The sequence below is a fragment of the Syzygium oleosum genome, unplaced genomic scaffold, assembly GCF_021117445.2.
Source record: "Syzygium oleosum isolate NSW1041296 unplaced genomic scaffold, Sole_v2.1 Sole_v2.01, whole genome shotgun sequence".
NCBI lineage: Eukaryota > Viridiplantae > Streptophyta > Magnoliopsida > Myrtales > Myrtaceae > Syzygium > Syzygium oleosum.
The window spans coordinates 28,886,811-28,914,735 of NW_026607485.1; the positions used below are offsets into that span (position 1 = coordinate 28,886,811).

Sequence of the window (27,925 nt, forward strand, 5' to 3'; positions counted from 1 at the left end):
CTTTAAAAGGGATGACCAAAGTGAAAAAGGTTCAAGGAAAGGGAGGACATGGACAGATGTAATCATAATAATCCAAGGAATATATACCGTTAGTTAAAGTGATAAGCATGTGGAATTAATTAATTGATTAATATCATAAAAGACCCCAAACTGATACACAAATGACAATTTATCCCAAACTAATATTTTAACTATGAAAAACCCCAAACTGATATATCTGTAACAAATTTACCATCTATTAGTTTCCGTTAAATTTTACCATCAAATTGCTAAATTGGATAGCACGTGACAGTTGACGAGTTTGCCAGTTTAGGGTTTTACTCCTCTACTTGTCACAGATTTACCGGTTTGTGATTTTTCGTAGTATTAATTCAATTTAACGGAGGGCAAATTTATCACAAGTGTACCAATTTTGGATTTTTGGTGGTCAAAAAATTAGTTTGGAGTAAATTTGTCACATGTGTACCAGTTTAAAGTTTTTCATGGTATTAATCCACTTAATTCTCCAGTCAATTTGCGGCAAAAAAAGCAAAAACAATATCTGCAAAAATAATAAAGAAAATGTGAATGGAACTTCCAAACGAGATATTCTTCGCCTTTCCGATAGCAAAAGAAATATTCTCCTCTTAGAAAATGCAACTAGTTTTTCCAAATTCTCCAAAAATATTCCCCGAGAGATTTATTCCTTTTTTTTCTAAGAATGAACTAGGAACATATCCTAGAGATTCGGTAAGATTATCTTGAGAGATCGCTATGAAGTGCATATAAAAGTCTAATCAGCCTCACCTTTGGTCGAACCAGGCATTTGTATAGCATTGCATAAAAAGTCCAAATAGGGCCGATTCCCAAGCTGTGGAACCAGGAACCGACCCTATCCACTCGGCAATCAAACCGAACTGGAACCGGCCATGCAGAGTTTTGATTTTTATTTATTGTGTTTCCTCTGTAAAAATACCTGCAAATATATGGCCAGTCATTTATTCTCTCTTCGAGTGAAACTGTGATGGCCACGAAAGGGTCAAAAGGCCGAGCGCTTTCATCAATCTTCGTGGAATTTACTTTCATCCAATTACTAGCAGAAAGAAAAGCAATACTAATACAAAGCCATGACCCTTCAAAAATGAACATGCCATCTGCGATGTTTCTCCACTTTAATATAATTATCTCCAAAAGATTAATGGGCAATTACAGGTTTCCACAATTCGAACACTGACCAAACCTTTTGTTCACCAAGATTAGTTTTGCAGCATTATACTTGGTGTGATACCACATAATCAATGAACTCAATAATCATCAAAAACTTAGCATGGCCGTGGTCCACACTACATATCCCACGTGAAAACAAGTTTGCCATAAGTTCACAAGAGCAAGCAAAATAAATCAACGAAGGATAAATTAACGCAGATCTTATGTTTCCAAGTATAAAAAGAACGAGCAAAATGGCTTGAGAGCTCAAAGCTTTAAATCCAGAGCCAACTAAGCTTCTCCAACTCAGAACTCGACTACAACAAATCGCTCCAAGTTTTGATCACCTGAAAACAAAATAAAAAAACAAATATAGATGATCACTCGACATTAGTTTTAATGAGTGAATGTCTAGAAATAAAACTCAAACAATTAATAGAAAGCATCAACACCTATATTCCTTCCGGTTCAACATGTAAACTCTATCTATCGTCGATAATCTCCACGTTTACACTATTTATGTCTAACAAAAAGAAGAGATTGAATAAAGCATTCGTTCATTAGATATTCAAAAGAATCAAAGATGAAAAGATATATCCATGACTTACCCAACTTAAACTTTTCCGCATTCTCGATGCACTCTTCAACATTAATCGGCATGGAAATGGCTCTTAACCAATCTTCACTGCTTTTGGAGTTAAAGAACTTCAAATGCCATCCGGCACACAACCCGATGTACTAAAGTTGACTCGGAAGTAACAGTAGTTATGAGAATAGACAAAATATCCCAAACCATCAAAGATGGGATTTAAACTTTTGGCTGGTAATCTTTCACCGCATGAAAAGGTCAAGATCACGAACATCTTCACGTTTAGCTTGAAGATACCGATCAAGCTTAGTGCCATCGTACACTTGTTTCACCTTATCGTACATCTCATCAACTTTCGCACTATCATCGTAAAATAGTCCACAACAATACCTCACAAAATTTAACTTTTTTCTAGGATTCAATGTTACCGCAATCAAACACCATCATATTCAATCGAGGTCCTCAATTGATGCTTTCTCTACATTGGGCTTTTTAACTAGATTTATTGCCCAATAGCCCAATAAGATTGATTTATTGCCCAAGAGCCACAGCTTCAGCAATCTTTTTCTAATCAACCTTGTGGCTTTGCTATTATGCCGATGCAAATGCGTTAATGCCCAGTTGCAAGATGAGTTAACTGGCTTAGCAGTTCACAGTTCATAGCCAAAACAAAAAACCATCTCAGCATTGAGCAGAGAAGTTCATCGATGGCAGTTGTTATTCTACCATTCGCATTACTTCAAAATTTCCTATCCGCACCTCCGGACCGCAAAGTTGGTCAATTCGTAAGCGTACCGTCGCCTCTGATGTGGATCCAATCCAACCCATGCGAGCTTACTTCCAGATAATACATAGAATTCTCTTGAGCTATAACCGCATGAGGAAATGCCCCATGCACCCAAGAAAAATGATTATTTGTACATGTTGTACACAAATAAGTTCCGCAATCGCTAGTTCAATTCAACCGACACGATATGCTCCAGATCTCCCAGCATCAAGACATGCCCGCCCTCGACCAACATCCTTTTGCCACTCTCATTTACAACACTAAAATGGTCACAAGGATCTACCAAAATGCTAGTCTCGATAGATCCATTAGGAAAAGTATGCACGCGGTCGAATCCAATAAGTTGTTTCTGTGGAGTGCCTCGAATTAGTCTCGGTGCTCTAGAGAATAGCATCACCACGTGGCTTCCTTCCATATCACCAACGTTCATCACCGAGATCTGCACACGGAATTTCAGTGAATCGCAGGATTCTTCAATCTCGGCAATGTCCAGGGAAGCGAATCCTTCGGCATCTAGGAGTACTCGGTTCCTATAAGGACTAGCTCTGGAAGATTTTAGCAGACTTAGCTTCACCGGTGCCGACAAGAACTTGTAATGGAAATCCGTGTAGCTTAAGCCATGTCCGTATCCATAGACTCTATCACCGATGTAAAACCGGTATGTTCTTCCGGGATAACCCTGAGAAGGATCAGCCCGCATGTTCATATTATTCATTGGAACCTTGGTGAATGATTCCGTATACCATGTCACGGGCAGTCGACCACCTGAACAAAATTTGTTGCATCAAATTCATGCCCATATGTCCAAGGTGCTAACGCGAACGACGGAACAAACGCAAAATTACTTCTATATATGAATCTATAAAAGGAAACGAGCCAGTAAAACTTTGCTTCTACATGATTCTAGGAATAAGAAAGAGATTCACAGGGGAACAGAAGAGGTCCAAGACTAGACTAAACCACTGATTGACAATTATGTGCAATTAATTTACTCTATGCATGACGGACCTACTCGCTTTCGTGTAATTTTGCAAAAGAAAATGGGAAAAACACATTGTACAATGCTCGGGCTATTCATTCTCAGAAAAGCACAGAGCTTCTCTCTAATTAGTTGCCATACGAAAAAACAAACCTGGATTGACGTCACCAAAAATGACTTCCGCAAGTGCTTTCCCACCAGCTTCACCAGGGTATCCAATCCAAAGGATGCTCGCAATTCGTGGGTCATTTTGAGCGAATGAAACGTCAAGGGGCCCACCACCGGTCAGAACAAGAATTATGGGGTTTTTACTTGCGGCAGCAATTGAAGACACAAGATCCATCTGTTTTCCAGGTAAGAGGAGACTGACTCGGTCTAGGTCTTCTCTCTCTTGGGTCAAATCCAAGCCCGCGACTACAATAACATAGTCGGCCTTCTTTGCAGCAAGAATTGCTTCAGGAAATTTACCGCTTGCATTACATGGGATGTTTTGGCAACCAGCTGCATGAAATGCCATCTGTACATACTTTTGAAGTTCCTCGAGCAGGCTTTTTGGCCTGCAAGGGATTCCTGTGAGGGGAACAAGAAGAAACACTTTGGACAGTCATAAACGTAGTGATAAGAAATACGACAATCTCGAGAAAAAAAGCAGAGACCAATTGTAAACGACACAGGGTTGAATCAGACGAGCAACTTGAGTAAGTGCATATCAACAAACCTGTGTATGTGCCCAGCATATTGCTTATGTTGCTAGCATGCGGACCAATAACGGCCAAGGAAGAAATGACATCTTCCCGTAAAGGCAGGAAGTTAATTTCGTTCTTTAGGAGCACTATTCCCTGCCTCGCAGCTTCTAATGCTAGTGCCCTATGCTCAGATTTACAAACATCTTTAGGTCCCAATTTTCCAAATTTTCCTTTCCTAGGGTCCCCATCAAAAATGCCAAGACGCAGTTGAACTGAAAAGAGATTGAGAAGAGCTCTATCTATGTCTTCTTCCACCACCTTCCCTTGCTCAACTGCAGACTCAGTATTTCGAACCAAAAAGGATCCACAATTTATATCCATTCCTGCAAACATAATTCCATAGCCATGACTTAGATAACATGGAATATTTTATATCTTTAATTAATAAATCAAAGATCTATGATGATATGATAGCTACTAGATTCTTAAGAGTATTTGGATCGAAGCATAATGCTCATTTCAATTTTGCACAAGAGGAGCTCCCTCCCTCTTTCTTTCTCATCATATATATCAAAGGAAGGTCTTGACATTTGGTTCTCACTCCCTTTTCATTCTCACATTACTTCTCTCAGTAACAACGAAACAAAAGACTCCCATTTCATTCCAACATTCTTCATGTATTGAAAAACATGTCATGAGAGTCTACAGCTATATGTCATAAGTACTTCATGAAGTACCGAAAGATTTCTTACAAATAAATTTCAAAGACTCTGATCAAGGCATAAGAGCTCAGAGAATAACGCAACCATCCATATATACATAAACTTGTGACTTGAGCTGTGGTTTCACATGAGGATCACAGCATGGTTTATAAACAATTACAGGCGAATCAGGAATGCAAGTATACAAAGTTGTATGCAAATGCAATGAAGAGAAGCAGCAGAATCGAACAGCAGACAAAAAGGATAACCTGCTTTGAGAGCATCAGCAACAGCCTCTTCGCGCGTCTTCACAAAATGTTGGTACTCAAAAATAGTGGCAACCGCATCACAGTCTGAGGTGATGTATCTGAACTTAATACCAGCAAGGCGTTTACATAATAACCTCGAAGCAATCATTAATCGACTTGAAATAGTTGAATGATCTTACCCTTTAAAGCCCCAATCAACTCTAGTTTTCTGTAACAGATCTTGCTTAGCACATGCAGGCACCCCATTGACTTCGGTGTAAGCGCACATTAAGCAGCTTGCTTTCCCTTGTTGAATGCAACTCCGAAATGGAGGCTGAAATGTGTCCTGCAAGTCCTGCTGTGTGACCTACAAAGGAAAATGGATTAAGCTAATACATTCTTCCAATACAACTCAAGTTTTCTTGATTGAGGGCTAACCTCCATCACAGTATACAAGCCTAATGTTGACCATAATTATTCATTTTGTCTAACAAGTGAATAAAACCGCACTAGGGAAAAGGAATTGTGTGATTGGGGAGACTTCACCTCCTCCCAAACCATTTGGCAGGAGGCACCTATGGAAACTCACTAGAGCGCAGTAGAAAAGGCCAACAGACCATAGTTAAGAAGCCAAGGAGGACTAAAACTATTTTAATACTTCAGAAACTTTTTTAAAAAACAAGATGGATAAGTACACTGGAAGTCCTAAAACTTATCAGGAAAGTGCAATTGAGCCCTAAAACTTTCAAAAAGTGCAATCAAGTCCTAAAACTTGTCATGAAGGTGCAATCGAGTCCTAAAACTTTCAAAAAATGCAATCAACAGAAGAGCTTGATTGGACGAGTTTAACAAGTTTTAGGACTTGATTGTACTTTTAGAAAATTTTAGAACTCAATTGCACTTTCTTGACAAGTTTTAGGACATAATTGCACTTTTTGAAAGTTTTAGGACTCAATTGCACTTTTGTGACAAGTTTTGGGACTTACAATGCACTTATCTCGAATAAGATTTATTTAAATTGTTAAATGGCTATCTTCAGAGACCATGGGATCAATATGGTATTGTTTACTACAACTAATCCTAGTCATCTCACTATGAAGTTTTCATAATAAGAGTGACACTTAGAAGCCAAAAGTTAAAGCTATCGTTAAAATCAAAAGGTCACTGTTAATGAGAGATCTTCAAACGCAACCAAAGCAATCACGAAACGTTTAAGTGTTATGCACTTCCTTACTACACTGTTTTTGCTGAATCAAGTAACGCGCTGTACCAGTTGTATTCTAGCCACAAAAGCTTTAAAAATAAACATTGATATCGATCGAACACCACATGGAAGGGGAAGGAAAAGGAATTAGACATGTGAGCTCTTTCATGTACTTCAAGAGAAGTAACCGCGAAGAAAGCAGAGCAACGAAGCACAAAGAACGATTCCTCATTGTTTCACTCGAGAACCATTGCATTCATCACGAAGATCAATTTCTATCCCCAGCATTATAATGCCCTCCATCATTTACAAAGGTAAAAAAAAATGAAAGAAAAGAGCAGAGATGGAACATTCACCACGGCATCGAAGCTGTATCTGCTGAAATTGTGCCACTTTTCCAAGTCGTAAGCAGTGAAATGCTTACAACACGCCGAGAGCATCAACCCATCATCCTCCTCGCTCCCGCCACTACCGCCCTGAATTCGTGTTCACATGTCAAGTTCGTCTCGCAATCTACGGTGAACATTCATCCTAAGCGCGCTAAAAGATTGATTTTTCAAAATTAGTAGAGCCAATTTGCGTCGAAAATGGCCCGCCCCTACCTGAAACCCCTTGACGAACTCGATCGCGAAGGCCGAGGCCACCATCGGGTCCTCGCCGGGCGTCTCCTGGCCTCTCCCCCACCTGGGGTCCCTGAAAATGTTGATGTTGGGCGCCCAGAAGGTCAACCCGCTCTGACCCACGTTGTACATCGCCCTCCCCTCCGTCGCGGTGGCCGACGCGATGGCGGACCAGAGCGTCCGGTTGAAGGCCGCCGCCGTGAGGAGGACTTGGGGGAAGGTGGTGGCGGACCCGACGGCGCCGGCGAAGGAGACGCCGGGACCGTTGGAGGCGATGCCGTGGAGGGACTCGGACCACCACTCGTAGGCGGGGATGCCGAGCCGCGGGACGGCGGAGGCATTGTCGGAGAGCAGCCGGATCTTCTCCCGGAGGGTGAGGAGGGAGACGAGGGAGCGGGCCCGGGCGGGGGCGGGGAGGGAGGTGTTGCAGAAAGGGTAGGCGTGGAACCTGGGCGGCTTGCAGGGGAACTTCGGGTATGGAGTAGAAGCTGAAGCTGAAGCTGCAGCTGCAGCTGAAGTTGCAGTTACAGTTGCAGCGATGGTGAAGAAGAAGAAGAAGATGATGATGAAGCTGAGGATGGCGAGAGGGGTTCTGTCCGGAGGCATTTTTTTTGTGATGGGGAAGATGAGTGAGAGTTTTTTGGTTTTTTTTTTTGGAGTGGTCATGTCGAGACATTTTTTGGCGTTTTCTATTGTTCAATTTTGAGCAATAGTAGCAGAAATAGTAATAAATTTATAAGTGAATATTTATATAAGCGACTCGCATTCGATATTCAATTACGATAATATCGAATGAGTTAGGTTTAGTGCATTTGAAATTAACTTAATTTATATTTTCCCTGTTCCGAGTTATGTATGGTGGGTGGTGTTTGGTTTGTGGCCATTCCGTGATGGGAGACTGGTTGGTGAGTTGTGTTGATCATTGGTTGTTAGTTAAAGCATGTGATTGGAAGGATGAAAAATAATTTTGGACGGTTTTTTTGGACTTATTCTGTGTTTTGTTGCTTTGTATGTGTTTGCTGTTGTGATTAAAAATGAAGGATTTTAAGGGAAGAAAATCATGGGATTGGTGTTATATTAGAAATATTTAAAGTGAATCTATAATCTATTAGAGTTTTATAAGATACAGTGATAATTATATGGATCCTTTTAAATTATTCTTTTGTCGGTTATTTACAAATAAGTTTTTGTCATCAATCTCATAATAAGAATGGGCTTTAATAGGAAATTTTTTTTTCATACAAGTTTTTGGTTGAAACTTGTTTAGGGTTTGTTTTATAATGTAAAAAGATTTCTAGGTTTTCCTAATTTTTACATTGATTACGTGAAGCGATGTCTAGATCGATATTTAACAAAATACCAAGAGATCATGTGCTTTTTGTTCAATATTCAGCAATATCCTTCAAACCATCCTCGTCCAACTGTGAGAGCTTCAGATGTGACACTGTCATCTGGTTGCGTTTGGATTACATTTCTACTAAAGTTTTTAACCCAAGATGTATTTGCTCAAAGCAAATAGAGTTTGTATACTGACTTTTAATATATTTTGTAAATTAATTTTGAAGTAAAAATGAAGCAAAAAATAAAGGCTAGATCTTGCGAGCGTAACCCAAGGCAAGCGAAGTTGACCATTGCGCGACCCTAGGCTGGCGAGCGTGACCAAAATCGACCCAAGGCTGGTGAGCGCGACCAGAGCATATCCTCATGTCATAACATGGTTCCTCTCTTTTTTTCTTTCATTTTTTCATTACAAAGTTGCTTTACAAAATATATCAAAAGTAAGTTATTCAAACCATATTTGCTACACCTTAAGTAAATAAAAAACTTTGGAGATATGCCCTTACATTTCCCCAAAAGTGGAAGATAGGTAGGATTGCACCATACAATGACGTTGGTCACTTTAATTGAATGACAAGTAGCAACTCTGACCAATCATGAGTAGACAACAAATTTAACAAAAATGAGACAAACTAGATAGATGAAAAATTGACCAATCATTGAATTGTCAAAAATTTAATAAAATAAGAATATAAGCCCAATTAATTTAGAAGACTCCCAAACTTGTATAAGTCTAAAATATACCTTCTATAACAGTTCAATTTGAGACGAGCATTAAAAATTCCGGATGGTGATTTACATGATTGACAATGGGTAAATGGAGCTAACGTAGATCTAGCACGGCTTTAGCAAAAAGAGATAATGACATAAATTGTCTCCGAGCTTTGGCCCTATTTGTAATGTCGTTCATGAACTTTTAATTATTTCAATGTGGTTTATGAACTTTAACCTATTCTGTAATGTCATCCCTGAACTTTTATAACGTGATCCATAAACTTTTGATAAATATTCAATCTAATTCTCAGACTAAATAAAAATATTCAATGTCATCATTCCATCAATTCAAGTTAATAGAATTTACTTATTTGACTTCCAATTCGGTAAAAGTTAATGGAATTTACTTATTTGGCTTCCGATTCGGTAAGTTTGAACATTGGATAAAAAAAATAGCGTTACACATGAATTATCCACATGAGATATTGAACTCGAATTAGGATATAATAATCTACGTCATCAAATAACATAAATAATCATTATTTTTTCAAATTGAACAAATAAAATGATTATTATATTCTAATTTGAATTGAATATCTCCACATGTAGTTTTTTTTTTGTTCACCATTCAAACGTACCGAACTAGAAACTAAATTATAAATTCCGTTAATTTATATTTGTGGAATGAAAAGATTAAACACTTTTATATAATCCAAGGACTACATTGAATATGTACAAAAAAAAATGAACCACGTTAAACAAATTAAAAGTTCATGGACAATATTGCACATTGGACCAAAGTTTAAGGAATATTTGTGTTATTTCCCTAGTAAAGGCCCAAACGCAATTCTTAAGAGAGAGAGAGAGATTGGAAAGATGCTTGCAATGTGATTTCAACTAGCCTGGATCTAAGCGAAGGCCACGCCACCTTTGCCCAGACCAAGCAAAGGTCGCTAACCCAGAGTTGTAAAGAAAAAAACAAAGAAACAAAAAAGAAGAAAATAATAATTAAAAAAATAATTAGAAAATTTCGTAAAATTTGTCCGCGTAAATGCTGGTCGTGCCATATAAGACGGTTGTCATCCATATCAGCGATTTCAAATCAAAATTGGCCGGATAAACTACATTAGCAAATAGTCAAAAGGTTCATGACTCAATTGGTATAATTGAAATGTTTATAACTGTATTAGCGTAAAAGCAATAGGTTGAAGACTTTCTCGGTACTTTTCTCCGAGAAGTGCCGCGAGAAAGATTTCACCGTCGACATTTGCTGCATCAATGCCGTGTTGTTATGTGTGTGTGATGACATGAGTCAACATAGAGAAAATATTCAGTGGTTCCAAAGCACCACGTCAATTACTGATGTGGCGTGCGTTTTTTACTGAGGTCCAATAATAGATTTACACGTGTCCATTGAGTTGGAATAAAAAAAATTTAGTTTCCATTTTCTTTCTTCTCCATCCATTTTCCTTTCGGATCAGGCCATCGTCCATGGTGGCCGGCGCCGAACGAGCCATCGCTCGCGGCCATGGCTTCTCTCTTCTTCATCCTTCATTTAGGAGTACTGCCGGTAACTCTGTCTTCTTGCTTTTAGCCTCGTGGAACTCACCATCGCTAGGCTTCGTCTACCCAACGAAGAGCTCCATCGACAAATTTGGAGCAACTCGTTGCCGGTCCATATCCAGATGGCAATGGAGGTTCGTCCATGGCTATCGGCGTCGAACAAGCCGTCGTCACTAGTGGCCATGGCTCCAGATCAAGAGGTCGCGGCCATGGCTCCAGATCGGGAGCTCGCGGTCATGAGTTCCAGATTGGAAACCATGGCCGTGAGCACAATGGCTCCAGATCTGAAAGTTTGGCCAAGCAAAAAACAGAGAAATGGAAAAGGTTCGTCCATGACAGCAATGGGCACCGGGAAGGTTCGACCACGAGTTCCAGTCGTGGATTTTTTTTCTCTATATTCGTTTCTCCGAGCACGAGAAAGGAAACTTCCCTTCTAATTTGGCCATACCGGCTCATCCATGGCCGCAGTGGAACTTCCAGATTTGCAACGATGGCTCCAGTGACAGCAGCTTGTCCATGGCTGCTAGCGACTAAGGGTGTGCAAAGAAATCAAGACCGCATGGACTGTCCAGAACCGGCAGTTCCCATGGGGACTTGTCTGGTTCCAATTTACTAGAACCGGTGAGTACCGGTTCGATTCCCAGTTTTAGGCGTGAAACAGCTCATCCGGACTAAACCGGTAGTGTGTATACGTATATATAATTTTTAAGAAAAATTTCCAATAAAAAAAACATTTTAAGAAAAATGAAAACCCTAAAATCTCTAATCTGAAACTCAACGCCCATTAATTAAGTGTTCATCTCACCTTATTCTCACATTCTCTGAGTCGTCTCTCTATCTCTCACTCATGGTCTCGACTTTCACGCTCAACGCCCATTGATTCACAGTCTCAACTCTCAACTCCCATTGGCTCAAGGCCGCGACTCCGACCGTTCATCGTCTCCCTCTGTTGCTATCGGTCATTTCCATTTGCATGAAGCTTGGTGAAACCAGTTCCATGAACTCACCCGGGAACCGGACCGATGGTCCAGTTACCCAGTAGATCTATGAAACCAACAGACGGTTACCGGTTTCAATTTTTCGAAACCGGACCTTAATGGGCAGTTCTTGATCCTATGGTGGGAACTGCCCACCATAACCATTCTCACCCCTACCAGCAATAGTGGTCGGTTTCAAATCTACGACTCTGTCCCCTTAAACGCCAACCACAAATACGATGGAGAGGTAGAAGGTCGGACACCCGATAGTGGTCGACTTAGACGCATTGCTGGCAACTCCGCCGGTGAGGACAGTAGAGGAGGAAGCAATCGGCTCGACTTAGATGGTGGAGGAGGAAGCAATCGGCTTGGACCAAATGGAGGAGGAGGAAGCGCCGACAGCACCTCCAACGGTGGAAACACTAGATAGAGGAGGAAAAGTGAGGTGGACGGGTACTTTTTGTTTTGTTTATCTAAATCCACGTTAGTATATACGTGTCGATCTCTTATTGGTTCAGACTGAAAAATGCATGCCACATCAGCGAATGACGTAACACTCGCAAACCACTAAATATTTCCTCGTCAACATGGCATTCGATCTCACCCCAGTAGGGCGCACGTCAAGTAGGCACTGACCCGAAATTCTATGCACCCGTATCGACCCAAGTTGAGATCCATCCATGACTATCCGCAAAATAGTACTTTAGCCTTTTCTTTTTCTATTTAGCTTGATGTTTCATATGTGCAGGTAAATATTTGCCCGTCTTCAAGAATTAGAAAAGTTTGTTTGTCTATTTCTTGCCTTTACTCTCTATCGTTATGTTTGTGAGCCTAATCATAGTAGCTGATATCATTCCAAACTCGTTTCATAAACTTCTAATTATTTCTCAAACTTGATAAAATTTTGTAGATGGAATCTCAATTCCGTTCTGCTTAAGTTATCAGATACTTCTCAAAGGGTTCTTGATGGTCCTACATTGAATTGTTTTTTTTTTACGTGATTTTTACTAAGAGATTATCTTGGACCCAATATATAATATTACATGTGGATTACACATCCATAATCACTAAAGTCGAGTTCAAATTCTTGTCTAGATCCTAACAATCTAGAGAAGTGACAAAAAATTGTGGATGTTGTGCTGTAGAAGAAGAATAGAAACTAGTACACACATTTCTATTTTCAGATGCATGAAATTGCATAAGTGCCCTTATAGTTTGCAAGACAGTGAAAATGTGATCAATGAAATGGCTCTTGTGGCGCATTACCAGCCTCGCCGTCTCTCGAGCTCGTTTCCAAAGTACTCTGGTTCCTGTGGAAGGCGAGAAACAATGCGATTTTTAGAGGCAAATCACCAAACCCACAAGCGACAGTTAATGAAGCGATAGCCTTGCACGAAAATATCAAAAGTTGCCGTGCGAATCGAAAGAAAAAATCAGAACGAGAAGGGATATCACCTGTGATCTGGACGCCGCCGGAGAAAGGAGCTCTTAAGCTTAATGTGGACGCGGCCTTCGTTGCTGGCTCTACGTCGTGTGCGGTGGCTGGTGTGTGCCGTGATGCCTCAGGGAAGCTCACGGGAGGATTTGCTTTTCTGATTCGGGCTCAATCGCCTCTTCAAGCGGAAGCCCTGGCATTGCTTGAAGGTGTGCGCTTTATGAAAGAATGGAGAAGAGAGAACATGGGGAGAGAAGTCTTCATGGAAGTGGAGTGTGACAACTCTACCTTAGTTCAGTCAGTCACGTGTGAAGACCAACTTCCTTGGGATGTTGAAGTACTTATCAAAGACTGTCGGGCCTCGCTTTCTTGTATGCCTTTTCTATGTTTATCCTACTGCTCTGGAACCCAATATAAAGCATCAGATTGGGTCGTTAAAGTCTAACTTCGCGGGACTCTTCCTCAGTGCTAGGTTTCCAGCCCCCCTCAATCCCTTTCGGATATTTTGTATACCGAAACCCATTTGGGTCGTGCCTTTACTTTATCTACTTAAATGAAATGGAAGGATGCATTTTCAACCAAAAAAAGCGGCGCTTGTGCCCGGGTTACCAGCCGGGACAATTCCTAAATCCTATAGGAATTTGCCAATGGTATCCTAACCCTGTCTCGCAATCCTAAATCGCAACCCGTTTAAGCCCTATTAGGGTTAAGACAAATCGGGTGCGCAATCAGACATGTCCAACCGTTGCCCATAATTTCGTTTTGCAAATTGATTTACATCGAAACCCTAGTCACTAATTATAAAGAAAACCGACATAAATCACCAACCCTAATTAAAAAAAAAGAGACATGCCGATTTTCCTGATGTCGTGTGAGATTGGCAATATTTATGTCATTGTCATTCCACGTCAAATTTCTAGTCCGAACACAACACATTCGTTAGTGGATGAGACGCGTACAAACACGTGATAGACTCATGTGAATATACTTAATGAAACATGTGATATCATGATCAAACGGGTTGAAAATGTTAAGCCATGCACGCGCATTTATGCTCAACTACATGTCGTCCAAACCGATCGTGACGAAATTTTAGCTTTATAGTCACATCATTTAATATACGTGCAAGCAAGTTTAAGTATCCTCAGCAATCGGCATTATTCATGTTCTCCACAACTTAATTTCCTCAACAACAAAAAAAAAAATGCGAATACGCATCGATTTTAGCTTCTGACGGTCTCTTTGGGCCCGAGAAACTCTGGTAAGCCCGCTGATACAACACCAAGCTAGGACGTTCGGCCCCCTGAGCCCATTCGATTTCACATTCAAAGCCCAAATTGGCCTCACTTGACGCACGCTTACTAGCTTGAGTTGGAAGTTGGATTGTCGAAACTTTTAATCACAATTCACCTAGAGAATTTAGTACCTCGGGACTTTAGGAGATCATACCGCCTCTTATATGTGTCGCGCAAAGTTCGATTCACCGCCTCGGGCTTCAGGAGATTTAGACCGCCACTTGCGTTACAACCGCCGTCTTCACACAATTCATCTCGATAATTGAATACCGGAGATCCTCAAATCGCCTCAATCGCGAGATCCCGATATCGCGTCAACGGTGAGCACGCAAAAAAGAGGCGGAATTGCTCATCTCGGCCAGGCCCGTCGAGGAAGGCGCGCGGTCAGTCGCTCGCCCGCGCTCCCTATCCCGCGCTCATAAAAAGGGTAATTGAAATGCTTTAAATTTCTTTTTTTCGGGGCTTTGCGAATTCATTCATTGACTCATTCATTTCATTTTATTTTATATTTTATATTTTATATTTTATTTTCGGAAATTTTATGAGTTAAGGAGTAGGAGACAAAATTAGAGATACACAGAGCGCGAAGTCTCCCACACCCCCCACACGTGAACTATGCCCTCTCTCCATCAGCACGGCAAACTTGCTCAACCAATCAAAAAGCGTGCTAGGCCGGTCCCCAAATCACCCCCCCTCCATTGACTCTCTTTCGCACTCCATCCCTGTCAGTCACGGGTCCCACGTGCCATTATTGCCTGTCACCCTAGCCTCTCACCCTCAAACCCCCGGCTAGCCACGCGTCGACCTCCCATTGGCAATCCTGTCCCCCGCGCCCTCGCCTCACCGGAACCGAGAACCGCCACGCGCCGAGGGCTAATTAAATTAAAAAGGGCCGCGGAGGAGCGAGGGGTGTGGGTGGGGGGCTAGTTAACCGCGGTTAGCGAAGCGATTAACCAGGGTTAGCGGTTTTAAAAGGGAAAGGGGTGGGGGTGGTGACCGGCAAAGGCGGAGGCGTTCCGGCACTGGGGCCCCCCTGTCGTGGCACAGGCCCGCAATTTCTGTGGCCGTAAAGCAAAGTTTATCCCCTTATTAATTATTCCCCCGATTTTAATTTTTAATTTAATTCGATTTATTTTTTCAATTTTTCCCTTTTCTTTTGCCCCCCCCCCCCCCCCGCCCCACCACCGTCGCTCTCGACCTGCTCGTGCACATTCTCCCGTTTTTTTGAAAATAAAAAAGATTATATTTCACTTTAGTTTATTTTATATTATTTTTTTTTTTCCTGGGTAATTTTCACGGGGGATCATCGGATTTTTACGGCCGTTTTCGTGCGGATTTAAGTCCTGCTTGCTAAATTCTCCGATTGCGAGAAAGCGGTCCACGTCGGGCCCTTTTAAGCAGCAAAAAAAAAAAAGAAAAACATGCTTTCTTTATTCTTTTTTTCCCAATCGAAATTCAAGATGCTTTTTAAGATTTTGAGGAAACTCATAAAAAAAAGATGGAATTACGCGCGAGTTTACGGACTACTTTGTTTCGGACGATTAGCATTGTTCTAGGTGCGATTAACTGGGTTTAGATGCTGATTCAATGGCACGGTCCGAGATTACGATGTTTTTTTTTTTTTTTTGCTGCTTGAAAGTGACGTAGAGAGTGAGCCGATGGTGACGATAGGGGCGGGGATGGCCAGCCCGTCGCACGAGTGGATGTGCCCCGAGCATGCTAGACGACTCGTAGCAATTCATGGTGCTGTCCGAACCAACACGAGATCTCGCCCTTCGTTATTCTAATCCTCTCATTTCATATCTCCAATATGTCGCCGTACTACAATGTGCCGGTGAACTCTACTAATACATAAATGGGTGTGTGTTGACGAGTGCTCTGATGCACTTACTTTTTTTTTTAATAACTAAGGGCATGGCTCCATGGAGACTGGTGAAGCATCTTGCAAGTTTTGTAAACTGGTCGAGCCCGTGTTTTTAGCCCGGGCAGGCGGCCATGGATCAAAACAGTTTGCATGCAGTTGGTGGGGGTTTGTGTCGAATATCTGAATTCGATCCTATCAACGATGCAAGAAAGTAATGGAAATTCGCACAACACAAGAATTCACGTGGTTCAGCAGGGGAGATGTTCCGCCTACCTACGTCCACGGGGAGAAGAGATCCGTTTCACTAATATCGTAAAAAAATGTACAGCCACTCTTTCTCACCTCCTGCCTCTTTTCTAGAGACTCGTTTCGCCCTAAATATATATAGCGAAACCCTACATGACACAAATTACAAAATTGCCCACATAGCCTAAAATAGCTTCCGGGGGCCCTGCCCCCGAGACCCCTGCCGGGGCGGCCCACCCGACCTCCGCCAGCTCACAAGGGAGCGGGACCCCCGTGCTGTCCAGTCGTCAGGGGACCTTTCGGAACCGCCTCATAAATATCTTGAATAACAGAATACAAGACATCAATCTCAACAGTTTGGACGTACAACTTCCTCCTTCGGAAATTGTTCGACGTCCCAGGCTACTACATCGACCCGAGGCTTACAACGAGATCGTTGCATTTCCTTCTTAGTAGGAATGATAAGCGCTCTGGAGACATATTTCCCAATAGTAGGTGCACCCGTCAAATACCCAAATAACGATTTTTTTAACCAAAACAAGAAAAACACAAATAAGGATGCTCGATTGTTTCCAAAGTATTATGTTTTTCGAATTATATATAAAAATAAAAACTCTTTTCACCGAATACGATTAACGAGCATCTTCTTGACACTATTTAAACAAAACCAAATATATATATATATATATATATATATTTATTGATGTATGAAAGAGATGCATGATGGGGAGAGAGAGAGAGAGAGGGAGATGTCGGGATCACTGCCCGGCAAAGCATCTAAAAATGCCGCTTTCCTGTCCCCCCATTCAATCGCACAATTCAACTCCCCCCCCCTGTTTTCCTCTCCTCCAAAACCCCCCACCCCCCCCCCCTTCATTATTATTATCTTATTCATCTCTCTCTCTCTCTCTCTCTCTCTCTCTCTTACCCACTTTTGTCTTTTCCTCTCCCCCTCTCCCCAACCATCAAATGCTTCTTTCCTTTCTTTGGGTGACTTTCCCCTTCTTCTTCTCTTCTTCTTCTTCTGTTTTTCCATCCAAAATGTTCTTTTCTTTTCTTCTTGGTGGGTTCCAAGCTTTTTTGCATTTCCCCCTTTTGGCCCTGTAGTTATTGGGGCATGGACGGTAAATTTTCTCTTTAATTTCGATGTTTGCTTATTTTTCTGAGGAAAATTTTAGATAAGGGCATGAAGTATTCTTATTTTTTTTTTTCGAAATAAGGATGTGAAGTGGATTTTATTTTAAATAAAGGCCACCGTCGGCTATTCTAAAAAGTTTAAACTGTTAAATCGAGGTTTGATTTAATATTTAAAATATTCTAACAATACCGGTAACCCGTGATATCATTTAGACAAATTACAAATGAGACAATGACACCATGATTTTAGACTCGTGTTGGCTTGACAATTAAGCTCTAAAACTTCTTCTTTTTTTGTGCATTTAAATCCTTAAAACATATACACTTTATACATATTCAGGACTCTATTAAGTCTGTTTATTTTTTTTAATGGATGAAAAAACGTGGCATTTTTAGATCATAAAAGACCGTTAATGTGACGATAGAGCTCCCTCAAGCACAAAAAAGATGCCATTTCACTATGATTGATTTCAGAGTAGGTCGGTTTCCTGTTTCTGGAATCAAGAACGGCCCATCTGGTCCTCAAACTGGACTGACATGTCCGATTTGGTTTCCGGATGAGTCAAAGGAATGGTGGGCATGTTCTGTTTTTTTTTATCCTTCTTTTTGACTTGGGTTGTTTGTGCATACGTGGATAGAGGATTCTTCAAGGTATGGGGAGAGTATCTATGGTGACTCTCGAAGGGAAGATCAATAGTTGCTGGCACCACAAGACCCACCTCGCGATTGGTGAAGACATCATATCCGAGTTGGAATATTGTTCTTTTCTTGATTTTCTTCTCTTTGATCTGCTGATCGTTGCTTGACGAGGGCGTGACCGAAAGAATTGACGGAGAGTCGAGAGAGAGAGAGGGAGGGAGGCGACTTAGGGCCTCAGGCAAGAGGGTGATGTCGAGGCGAGACTGTGAGTCGTGAGTCGCTCGCCATAGCCACTAAGCGAAGACCTCTTTCGATTTGTGAAGATTCAATAATAGATTAGGGTATTGTGAGTAGAATAGGCAGAGTGAGTCACTGTTCAGGTTTGCGTGAGTATGAGACCGAGTCACTGATCATCATTTGCTAAGCGAAGACCTCCTTTGGTTCGTGAAGATTCAAGAATGGATTAGGGTTTCTGTTTTAAAGATTTGTAAGATATAAAAAGAATAAAAAAAATCGGTCTGGTCTGGGTGATCCAAGTGGGCGGTTTTACACCTGGAACTGAGATTTAGATTTCGACCGGACCGAAATTCACCGGTTCTAATTTTATGGAATTGAAAATTGGACCAGTGTCCCTGGGAATTGCCTAGAACCAAGCAGCTCCTTTTGCTCGCCCTACGTGCTCTCGCTTTCGCAGTGTTGGCGCCATCGCTTGCGACCATAGAGAGACGATTGGCAAGGCCGTCAAAACCTCTCTTGCTCGTGGCTAGGGCCACAACCCTCGCCGTGCTCGAAGGGGGCGCGGCTCACAATCACCCGAGATCTCTCTGTGTCTTTTTTAATTATTTTTTCACCTTTTCTGATATGTCCCATAAGTGGTGCGCCACATTCAGCTAAAAACGAAAGAAATGATGAAAGAAAAGCTACCATCTAAAATTTCCTTCCACTTAAACTAAGGTAGGTAACGTAAGGATCGTGTCAAATTGGAGTTTCATGATCGAATCGCATGAGAAATCTTTTTAAACTTAAGTGTCGAGCTGCAATAAAAGTTTTAGTTTTGTAGTGCCATTTTTTTGGGGTCAAAAATCAAGCTGTTTTAGTGTGAATGTGCACTCGTAACTACATCTCCATCTGGGGTCGACCATCTATGTTTTTCCATATCGAATCGTGCCTAAACACCATACGATATTAATCATTTCATAGCTCGAAAATTCAAACACGACATGTTCATCAAACGGCTTATACGACAGAACGCGTTTAGCACGAACGGATCGCGCTCGAGCATGTACCGACATGTCGAAACGAGAGAAAAGGGTGATAGAAAAAACATAAAACAATGGTCTATCCGACGGTCAAAATTTAAAAGTAAAAAATGCCCAATCAAGTGAAAAAGGGGGAGGGGGAGGGGGGTGGAATTTGGTGAGGATTACAGAAATTCTGAGGGGTGGTGGGGGGGTGTGGAAAGAGCAAATGAGTGGGAGTCGTTGAATTCTTGATGCGTTCGTGGGAGACATGGTAATCTGGTTTCGATCTGTCTTTGTTTATTATTATCATTATCATCGTCATCATCATCATGATCGCTCTCCTGCTGCTGCTGCTGTTGCCGCTGCTGGTTTTTATGGTTTCCTGCCACCACGAAACAACAGCTTCCTGCGAACCTGCGAATTTTGCAGAGCGGGGGCCCCCCCCCACCCCCCCAACTTTATTTACGCTCCTGCCACCGGGGTTAAGTTCCCCCCGAGGTCATTATCGTCATTTGGCGCCCTCTAGAAAATATCCTCCGTAGATTTTTGACGCTCTTATTAAAAAAAGGAACAAAATAGATGGAACACTATCCTAGACAAGTAGACATCTTGATATCGTCGGAGAGTCAGCAGGATTCTATTTTTCTTTTGTGTTTTTACTTTGGTGGGAGTAGCGTTCCATGCCTGAATAATTATTAGGTGCGCTTTGAAAATATCGGCGGGTTATCTCAATCACCGAATCCGATAAAGTGAATTATCTAATTATCATAATAATCTCGACTCTCGATCCCTGGATTCGGGCTGACTGATCGGCCCGCAACCAAATCGGCTATCCGAATCCTGAATTGAATCCAAGATCGTTGCTCATCCTTGGACAGGGCCACCTCTAACTCAAGGGCATGCCGGACTGTCGATGACTCGATGGCGAATCCAATATATAACCAACAAGACCGGATCAACCGGAAAGCGGGAACTTAAGCCATGGGCCCCCATTTTTACCCTAAGGTCAAAATCAATTTTCTTATTCATAGAAATTTGCTAGAGTGAAAAACCCCTTTATTTATATCACACATTTGAAAAAAAGGCCAAAAGATTGTAATCATAAAAAGAGCATCCCACTCTTCTGCCTTTCGCAAGGACAGATGCTTCAACATAATTAAGCCTAGAATTTTGGGTATGAACACTTAGAACGATGGAATTCTTATACATTTCGAAAGACCAGACGCGCCAAAACTACGCTTCAATAATTATACGATAAGATTAGCCGCTTTTTTTTTTTGTGAATATTGCATGGACAGAAAGTAAAGATAAAACGCTTCCCCCCAACTTTTTGATGAATTTTCTTCCTTGTGTGCGCGTGTAAAGAAGCAAAATGTCTGATTCTTTTTGACCGAAGATGGGGAAATGGTCTGAACTAGCCCTGCTCCTCCGGTCCGAAATATTGGTGACCTCCACAGCACACTTGTTGTCGCGTGCGCATTTACCGTTTTGGCCCCGCGGCTCCGCTCTCTCTCTCGAGGCGTGCCTGTACCTTTCCTTTCTTTCTTGCTTTCTTCTCCGCTCTTTTTTGGTTTTTCAAGCTGAGTTTTCGAGTGCTCCGGTGAAAACTGCCCACCCGTTTTTGCTTTTGTTGCTTCCTGATTAATGGAAGGTCCTTAATCTCTCTGTCTCTGGCTCTGTCTCTCTCTCTCTCTGCGGTTCGTGCATTTTCTTTGTTTTGGGCGAGAAGGGTGCTTCGGCTTCGCTCGTATTTGGCCATTTCACAAGGTATTTTTCCGAGGTGTTTTGCCCTCCAGCATCTCGTTCTTGGCTTCCCCCCTTCTTGGGTTTCTTTTTGGGTACATGCTTGGTGTGAAAGTTGGTGTTTTGAGCGAGCCCCGGTTGTGGAGATCTTTGTGTGTATCTCCGCTGGGTGTTGGAATATGTTCTGTGTCGATTTGAGAATCTTCCGTCAATTTCTTGGCTTGTGCAGGTTTTGTGAGCTGAGCCTCTCTCTCTCTTTTTTTTTTTCGCCTTCTGGGTGTCTGCTCTTGCTGAGCTTTGGTTAAAGTGAGCAAGTCCCGGTGTCTTTGGGAAATCAGATGGTGGTTTTGTTGTGGTGTTAGATCTGAGGAAATGCTGTAGCATGTCGTTTTTGGAAGGCTCTTTTGTATGCCTGAACGGGCTTTGCTCACCGTATCACGGGGTATATGGGGTTCTATAGTTACTTAATTTGATGGCAATTAGCATGTTCTTTTTAGCTTGTTAGTTGACTTTGTGGGTTTTTCCTTCTACAGCGAAGAAATTGTAGCTCCATTTCATCCTGCCATATCTGTAGTATTGCGGGCTTCTTGTCCTTTTTTTTCTTTCTGTTTTCTTTAGGTTTCACTGTTTTAGGAATATTATGCTTCATAACTTCTTTCCCTTCCTAGTAGAACATTCCTTTAGTGGGTATTTTTTTCTTTTGTTTAAGAGGCGTTTCTTTTACATGATTCTACTCTGATTTGGTCTCTCCTGTGAGTCATCTTCTGTGTAATTGTATAACTTTTTAATGAAACTGCTCTCTCCATCTGCATCTATTTGTGCTTCTGCTTCTTTCCCGTCTTTCCTTTCCACCGGTGACTTGAGTATATCCTTATAGAGGGGAAAAATTTGGCTTTGGATATTGAGATTGATGCTTGTGGTGATTATGCAAATGACTTCTTCTTCTCCTATAGATGCTGCAGTGTTGCTATGCCCCATTTTAGCGTCCTTGATCTTTAAGTGTAAAGCTACTGAAGCATCAGTACTGTCTGAATTCTTCGCAAAATGCTGGCATATGTCATTATTCTTCAGCTTTGATTGTTGTCTATCATCATCTCGTGAAGTTCTTAAACTGTCCACGTAATGCTCATCTTGTTGTTGCCAGTTGTAGCATTTGAATCTTGATAATTTTTGTTCTCTCCCCATGTTCTGCTTTGACAGTTTCACTGAGTGCAATTTTAGTTGGAGAGCCTTCAATTCAAAGAAATACAAACTCTTGGTTGTACTTATATCCTCGTCACTGATGTGCAGTTCAAGAGAATAGATTGATTGTCTTTCAAGTCTGATGTCTCCACCACTTCTGGGTGTGGAGGAAGGGGGTGGCAAAACCTCTACAGTAGCCACCTCACCCTCCATAGATGGCGTTTCTCATGACTGCTTGGGGTTGAAGGAGCGAAACTATCTGGGTTTGTCCGACTGTTCTTCAGTTGATAGCTCTGCAGTCTCAAGCTTGTCTGACGAGAGTAAAAGCAATCTGAATCTAAAGGCTACTGAGTTGAGGCTTGGTCTCCCTGGATCTCTATCTCCTGAAAGAGAACCGAAACTGTGCTTGCTGAACACTGGAAAACTTGACGAGAAGCCATTGTTTCCTTTGCTTCCTTCAAAGGATGGGATCTGCTTGTCGCTTCCGAAGAATATTGCTTCAGGAAACAAAAGAGGATTCTCTGACACCATAGATGAGTTCTCAGACCTGAAGAGCTCTAAATACACCGAGGGAAACTGGATGTTTCATGCAACTGGACCTGCTTCTGAAACTGCACAGTCTGGAGGCCAAGGAAAGTTTCCTGGTAATGCAGGGCTGAAGGCAATGCTCCCATCAAGGACTTCTGGGGCCCAATCGGCCATGCCGAAGGAGGCACTCCCAAAACCAGCATCAGAATGCCCTCGTGCTCTTAATGGAACGGGGGTTAATCAGACGAGAGCTTCAAACAATGCTCCAGCTGCCAAGTAAGTTTGACTCACTGTTCAGATGGCTTTATGTCCGAAAGCAAGACAACAGCTGGTCATGAACAACGAACAAGGTTTTGGCTTTCTAATGGCTGTTGATGGTATCTTTAATGACAGGGCTCAGGTCGTTGGTTGGCCTCCTATTAGATCATACAGAAAGAATACATTGGCTACTACTTCAAAGGACAATGACGAGGTTGATGGCAAACCAGGTCCTGGTGCTCTTTTTGTGAAGGTTAGCATGGATGGTGCTCCTTATCTGAGGAAGGTAGATCTGAGGAATTACTCTGCATATCAGGAGTTATCTTCTTCTCTGGAGAAGATGTTCAGCGGATTCACCATAGGTATGTCATTGTGTCTGCCATTCCCGGTCATCCTTGTTTTGATTTTGATGGATCTTCATCAGTGAATATTTGAATACCTTAGCACACTTCCACTGAATTACATTTTTTATGCTTTCAGGTCAATGCGGATCTAATGGAACTCCAGCAAGAGAAATGCTGAACGAGAGTAAACTGCGAGATTTCCTGCATGGATCGGAGTATGTTCTTACTTATGAGGACAAGGATGGCGACTGGATGCTTGTCGGGGATGTCCCCTGGGAGTAAGTTTTAAGTTTCCTTCAGGATGCGTGCTACATGTAACATGCTTCATAACTGAGACATAGTACTGTTTTAGACTGTAGAGCTTTCTAAATTCGATCGTAAAATCAGGCAGGAGTATGGAGGAATTAGGAAAAGGAAGACAAACATGAATTAACAGTTGCTAGTACTTGGAAATTGAAATTTTCGTTTGTTTTTACTTTCCTTTTTTTAATAGAATTGGAGAATCCTCCCAACTTGTAAGATACCATGAGGCTTCTGCTTCTAGAATTCTTAGCCTATTAAAAGTCCCATGGAGATTCGTAGGATCTGCTTAATATGTACTGTGGTAGGCTGGAGTGCTTACATAAATATCCGCTAATTCTTTTTTTTTTATTGAAAAATATCCGCTAATTCTTTAAAAAGTAACAAAAAATGCTCATGCCAAGAAATTTAAGGCCTTTCAAAGTGAACTTTTTGCTCTTGAATATTGTTTTTCTCGCTCAAAGACTGAACTGAACAAGAAAGGGGAGAGATGATTACTATGCCTCGGCAAAAGAAGCAATTGTTTTTATCATCTAGCAGTTAGATTTCTTGAAGAGACTGTACCAAGGCAAATGCTTCCATGTACAGTGCCCATACACGACAACTCAAGATAAGCCATTTAACATGTATTTTGTTGGATTAACTAGGCTTTACTCTATTTTAGATATTCATGCACATGTCAAGAAAGTGCAGTGAAATATCGAAAATTTATGAGATTAAATTAAATATTGCGAGAGTCTATATGGTGATGAAAAAAAAGGATGCTACTACTTTGTTCGTGAAATATTGCCATCTGAATTAAAGTAAAATAAGAACTGAGGATACCTGAGTGGTAAGAGCTTAATGTAATTGTATTAGATATTTCAAAAAAAGGGTCAAGTTGAGCATTGTGTTGCTTTCAAAAGATAAAAAAGCTGAGACTTACAGAGTTTAGTTTGATAGACAGGCTGTCTTTTTGCTTATTTGATGTTACCGATTCATTTATATACTTATATTAAGTTATTCCTCTTTTTCATTATTTGCTAAAAGGTAGCATCAGTTAGATTTGTATGTTGGCTGTCAAAGATTGAGAGTGGAAAAAGAGAAGCTTGGTAAAACAGGAGTTCCCGTAGATTACTGATGAGCACTCAAGGGTATAATGTTAGCATAAAATACTAGAAAATTCGATACGACTGAAATAAGATGTGGCAAATCAAGACATAGTTAACTTAATAGGTTATTTTCTCATTATGAATTATAAGTTTCGAGTCCGATAAAAAGGACTGGACAAGAGTTTTGTACCTTTATTTATTTCTTTCGAGCTTTTTTTGGTCTTAACTTTGCATGCTCAACAGAAGCTGCATAAATTATGAATCTGTGAAATTTCACGATGGCCACTTCTAGGTAGATTGACTCAATGGACCGAAAAACTCCTTGGACAACTTTTTTTTTTGGTTGAAACTCCTCGGACAACTTAAATTGTAATTTTTTACAACAGAAGGGCATTCGTTACTTGTGTAAGAAATAGCCCTTTTCAGTATGCTTAGCAGGATGATATGGCAATTTCCCTTTAAGATAAGAAGTCAAATGTAAATTGATCATCATTGGGAAGTTTGTTGAAATATTCAGCATACAGCTCTGTTTTGTTTTTCTTTTTGTTTTGAGAAATATCCATAAGGAAGCACTAAAAAGCCTTGCAGAGAGAACACTTAGGGGAAAGTCTTTACCAATGTACTCTAGTATTTGGAGATTCTACTATATAAAAGGATTGACAATGGACGGAGTCCTCTTGTTTTAATCAGTAGTTAGGTTGCATTTACAGATATACAACACCAAGGCACACTGGTCCCTCTTCTGTGTAGTTTCTGCTTGTCTGTCTTTGGATGGTTTCCTCTTTCTTGTTCCTGGTTAGAAAATTTGACGAGAATTGAATCACTCTTTTCATAAATTGGAGAATCTTTTGAGTGCTTTCACCATTTCCTAGAATGATAATTGACTTATGGAAGGATAAAGTCATTTAAAAATTAGCTGACATGTCCATCTAGTTGGAAGTATAACAATCAAACTATTAGCATTTTGCTTTTCAGATGCATGAAATGAATGTGTTTTAGTCAGTCAGTTGTATATGACTGACATAACTTGATTTTTAAACTGTCCTCGTATGACTACATCTTTGCTTTGTCATTTTAGTTCCTATGATCAGTACATGATTCTCAAATGCTCCAATAGTATTAGAGTACCTCAAAAGGAAACTGATAGCATGGTATCTTGAGAATGCTGACCATAAAGATATTTTCTTTGATATGAAATAAAAATCACTCAAAAAATTTCTCTATCACCCTTCCAACTCTTCTCTTCCTGTTTTTGGGGTCTCTTTGACTGGCTTACGTTGCCTCATCTAAAACTACTACAGCTAATAAGATATGCAGCAAATGAATAGAGCTAGCGTTTTCTTGTTATGATTGACGAGATGTTATTGGGATCGAGTCCGTTTGACTCTTTTGCCTTTTTATGTTCACTTAGCCTCTAAAAGATAGAATAAAAACTTTACTTTTCATGCAAATTATGAACCTTTTCCCCCAAGTTTCTCCTTGATTCATCCTGATTTAATTTGCTGTGATAGGATGTTCATTGATTCATGCAAGCGGCTGAAGATTATGAAGGGTGCTGATGCTATTGGACTAGGTTTGTACTGCTAATTAAACTTTTATCTCTGTGTTCATACCAACTCTTTCATCTTTCATGTTCCCACTGATGATACTTTTTCAGGGCGAGCCTATGCAAACCTAGTCTTATTATTTGATTTAATCTGTAGAAGAATCAGTCTATTTTTAATCTTACCTTTTACAAAAAGATGCTTTCCATTCATCTTCTGTTTACTTGTTCAACTCATTTACCGCACAATTTCTCTTACTGCTTGGGATGAATTTTGTCCAAGTATTATTCATATTGTCCTAGCATCCTTATGCTTTATAGAATGCATAGAGGGTGTTGTAGGATGGAGAAAAGTCACAGATAAGTGACTCTTTGTGATGTTCTTGAATGAGTTCTGTCACTCTATTGTCGTAGCAGTGAACAAATAGAAGAGTAGACACGAGAGTACCAAGCTGTCACATTCAGGAGGTTAAATTTTTTCATTCTTTGTCCTTGCTCAAATTGTTAGAGTGGTATACTGATTAAAAATTAGTGAAGCCAATTATGAGTTGGTTTCTCAATTGTTGGAATGTCCATTTTGATTTATTTGAGTTGGAGAACCCGCTGAGGTTGATGTCGTGTTGTTCAACCCCCGTTTTCTGTTGCTCTAAATGTTTTGCACAATGTAGAGTTCAGTTAGAGCAGCATGCTTTAGGGATGCTCCAGTTAAGTGTTGCTATTATTGGAAATTGATGGCATGATGTGGCATTAGTTATACATCTGCCTTATCACTGTTCCGGAAAGCTAACCTGCATATGCTAACACCACTGCTCAGGAAACTATTTATTACCTCTTGTGTTGTCATTATTCTTGATGTATTTCCTGCCTTGGGGTTGTTTTTACTAATTTCCCTGTCTTTACTTATCTACTCGTTCTTTTCAGTAATTGTTTGTTTCTTATGATTCTACATTGCAGCACCTAGAGCGGTGGAAAAGTCGAAGGCAAGAAACTAGCGCAGGTTACTATGCTTGCCTAGTTACGTCTGTCTGTCTACTGGAGTGGTAAATGTGGAGATATTTGTTTGTTAATGGGAAAGAGTACTACTCGGCTTGGTGCTAATGTCCATCATGAGTCTTTGTTTATTGCCTGAAAATGTTGTCGTTGTTAATCTGAAGTCTGTCTCAACCCTACGATTGTTGTAAGTACTTTCATAAGTTGCTAGAAGAATTTGTGCTTGTTGGAATTTTAGTGACCCAGTAGAATTCTTGGTTCTCTGTGTGTATGTGATAAGATTGTTCCTGTCAGAAAGAGATCTGTTGGATCCACTCGTTTTAATTTACCCTATTATCACCAGAAATGTGTAGCTTGACTAATTGATATCTGCATCGCCGTTCATCTAATAGTGGCTAGTTATTTCTGTAACCAAAGAGCATGCATGTCAACAATTGGGGTACAAGGTGCTGCCTATGGAGAAAAAAGAAATTCAGGTATCTTGGAAATTGTCGCTCT

The 27,925-nt window shown here is 40.9% G+C and overlaps 2 protein-coding genes and 1 long non-coding RNA gene across 9 annotated transcripts; 1 reads left to right on the forward strand and 2 right to left on the reverse strand.

Moving 5' to 3' along the window:
• Positions 1-2,612: 2,612 nt before the first annotated feature.
• Positions 2,613-7,642, reverse strand: LOC115685216 (probable beta-D-xylosidase 6). Of its 2 annotated transcripts, XM_030610251.1 has the most exons (7): positions 6,982-7,642; positions 6,736-6,855; positions 5,376-5,542; positions 5,197-5,294; positions 4,259-4,609; positions 3,694-4,110; positions 2,613-3,326 (listed from the first exon to the last, which is right to left on the reverse strand). In XM_030610251.1, exons 1-7 carry the CDS (start codon positions 7,603-7,605, stop codon positions 2,725-2,727), a joined length of 2,379 nt encoding a protein of 792 aa, XP_030466111.1. In that variant the 5' UTR covers positions 7,606-7,642; the 3' UTR covers positions 2,613-2,724. The 2 variants fall into 2 exon arrangements, with proteins under 2 accessions (XP_030466111.1, XP_056172230.1); XM_056316255.1 differs by lacking the exon at positions 6,736-6,855.
• A 4,766-nt stretch (positions 7,643-12,408) lies between these two features.
• On the reverse strand, positions 12,409-13,350 carry LOC130140465 (uncharacterized). Of its 2 annotated transcripts, none has more exons than XR_008818449.1 (2): positions 13,047-13,350; positions 12,409-12,894 (listed from the first exon to the last, which is right to left on the reverse strand). It is a non-coding gene; the product is annotated as an uncharacterized LOC130140465 (long non-coding RNA). The 2 variants fall into 2 exon arrangements; XR_008818450.1 differs by having other exon boundaries at positions 12,409-12,901.
• Positions 13,351-20,951: 7,601 nt separating this feature from the next.
• Positions 20,952-27,741, forward strand: LOC115685213 (auxin-responsive protein IAA9). Of its 5 annotated transcripts, none has more exons than XM_056308198.1 (6): positions 20,952-21,099; positions 22,482-23,177; positions 23,295-23,521; positions 23,640-23,781; positions 26,406-26,467; positions 27,392-27,741. In XM_056308198.1, exons 2-6 carry the CDS (start codon positions 22,516-22,518, stop codon positions 27,427-27,429), a joined length of 1,131 nt encoding a protein of 376 aa, XP_056164173.1. In that variant the 5' UTR covers positions 20,952-21,099; positions 22,482-22,515; the 3' UTR covers positions 27,430-27,741. The 5 variants fall into 5 exon arrangements, with proteins under 5 accessions (XP_056164173.1, XP_030466102.1, XP_056164171.1 ...); XM_030610242.2 differs by having other exon boundaries at positions 21,054-21,215; XM_056308196.1 differs by having other exon boundaries at positions 21,071-21,215; positions 22,392-23,177.
• The last annotated feature ends 184 nt before the right edge of the window (positions 27,742-27,925 follow it).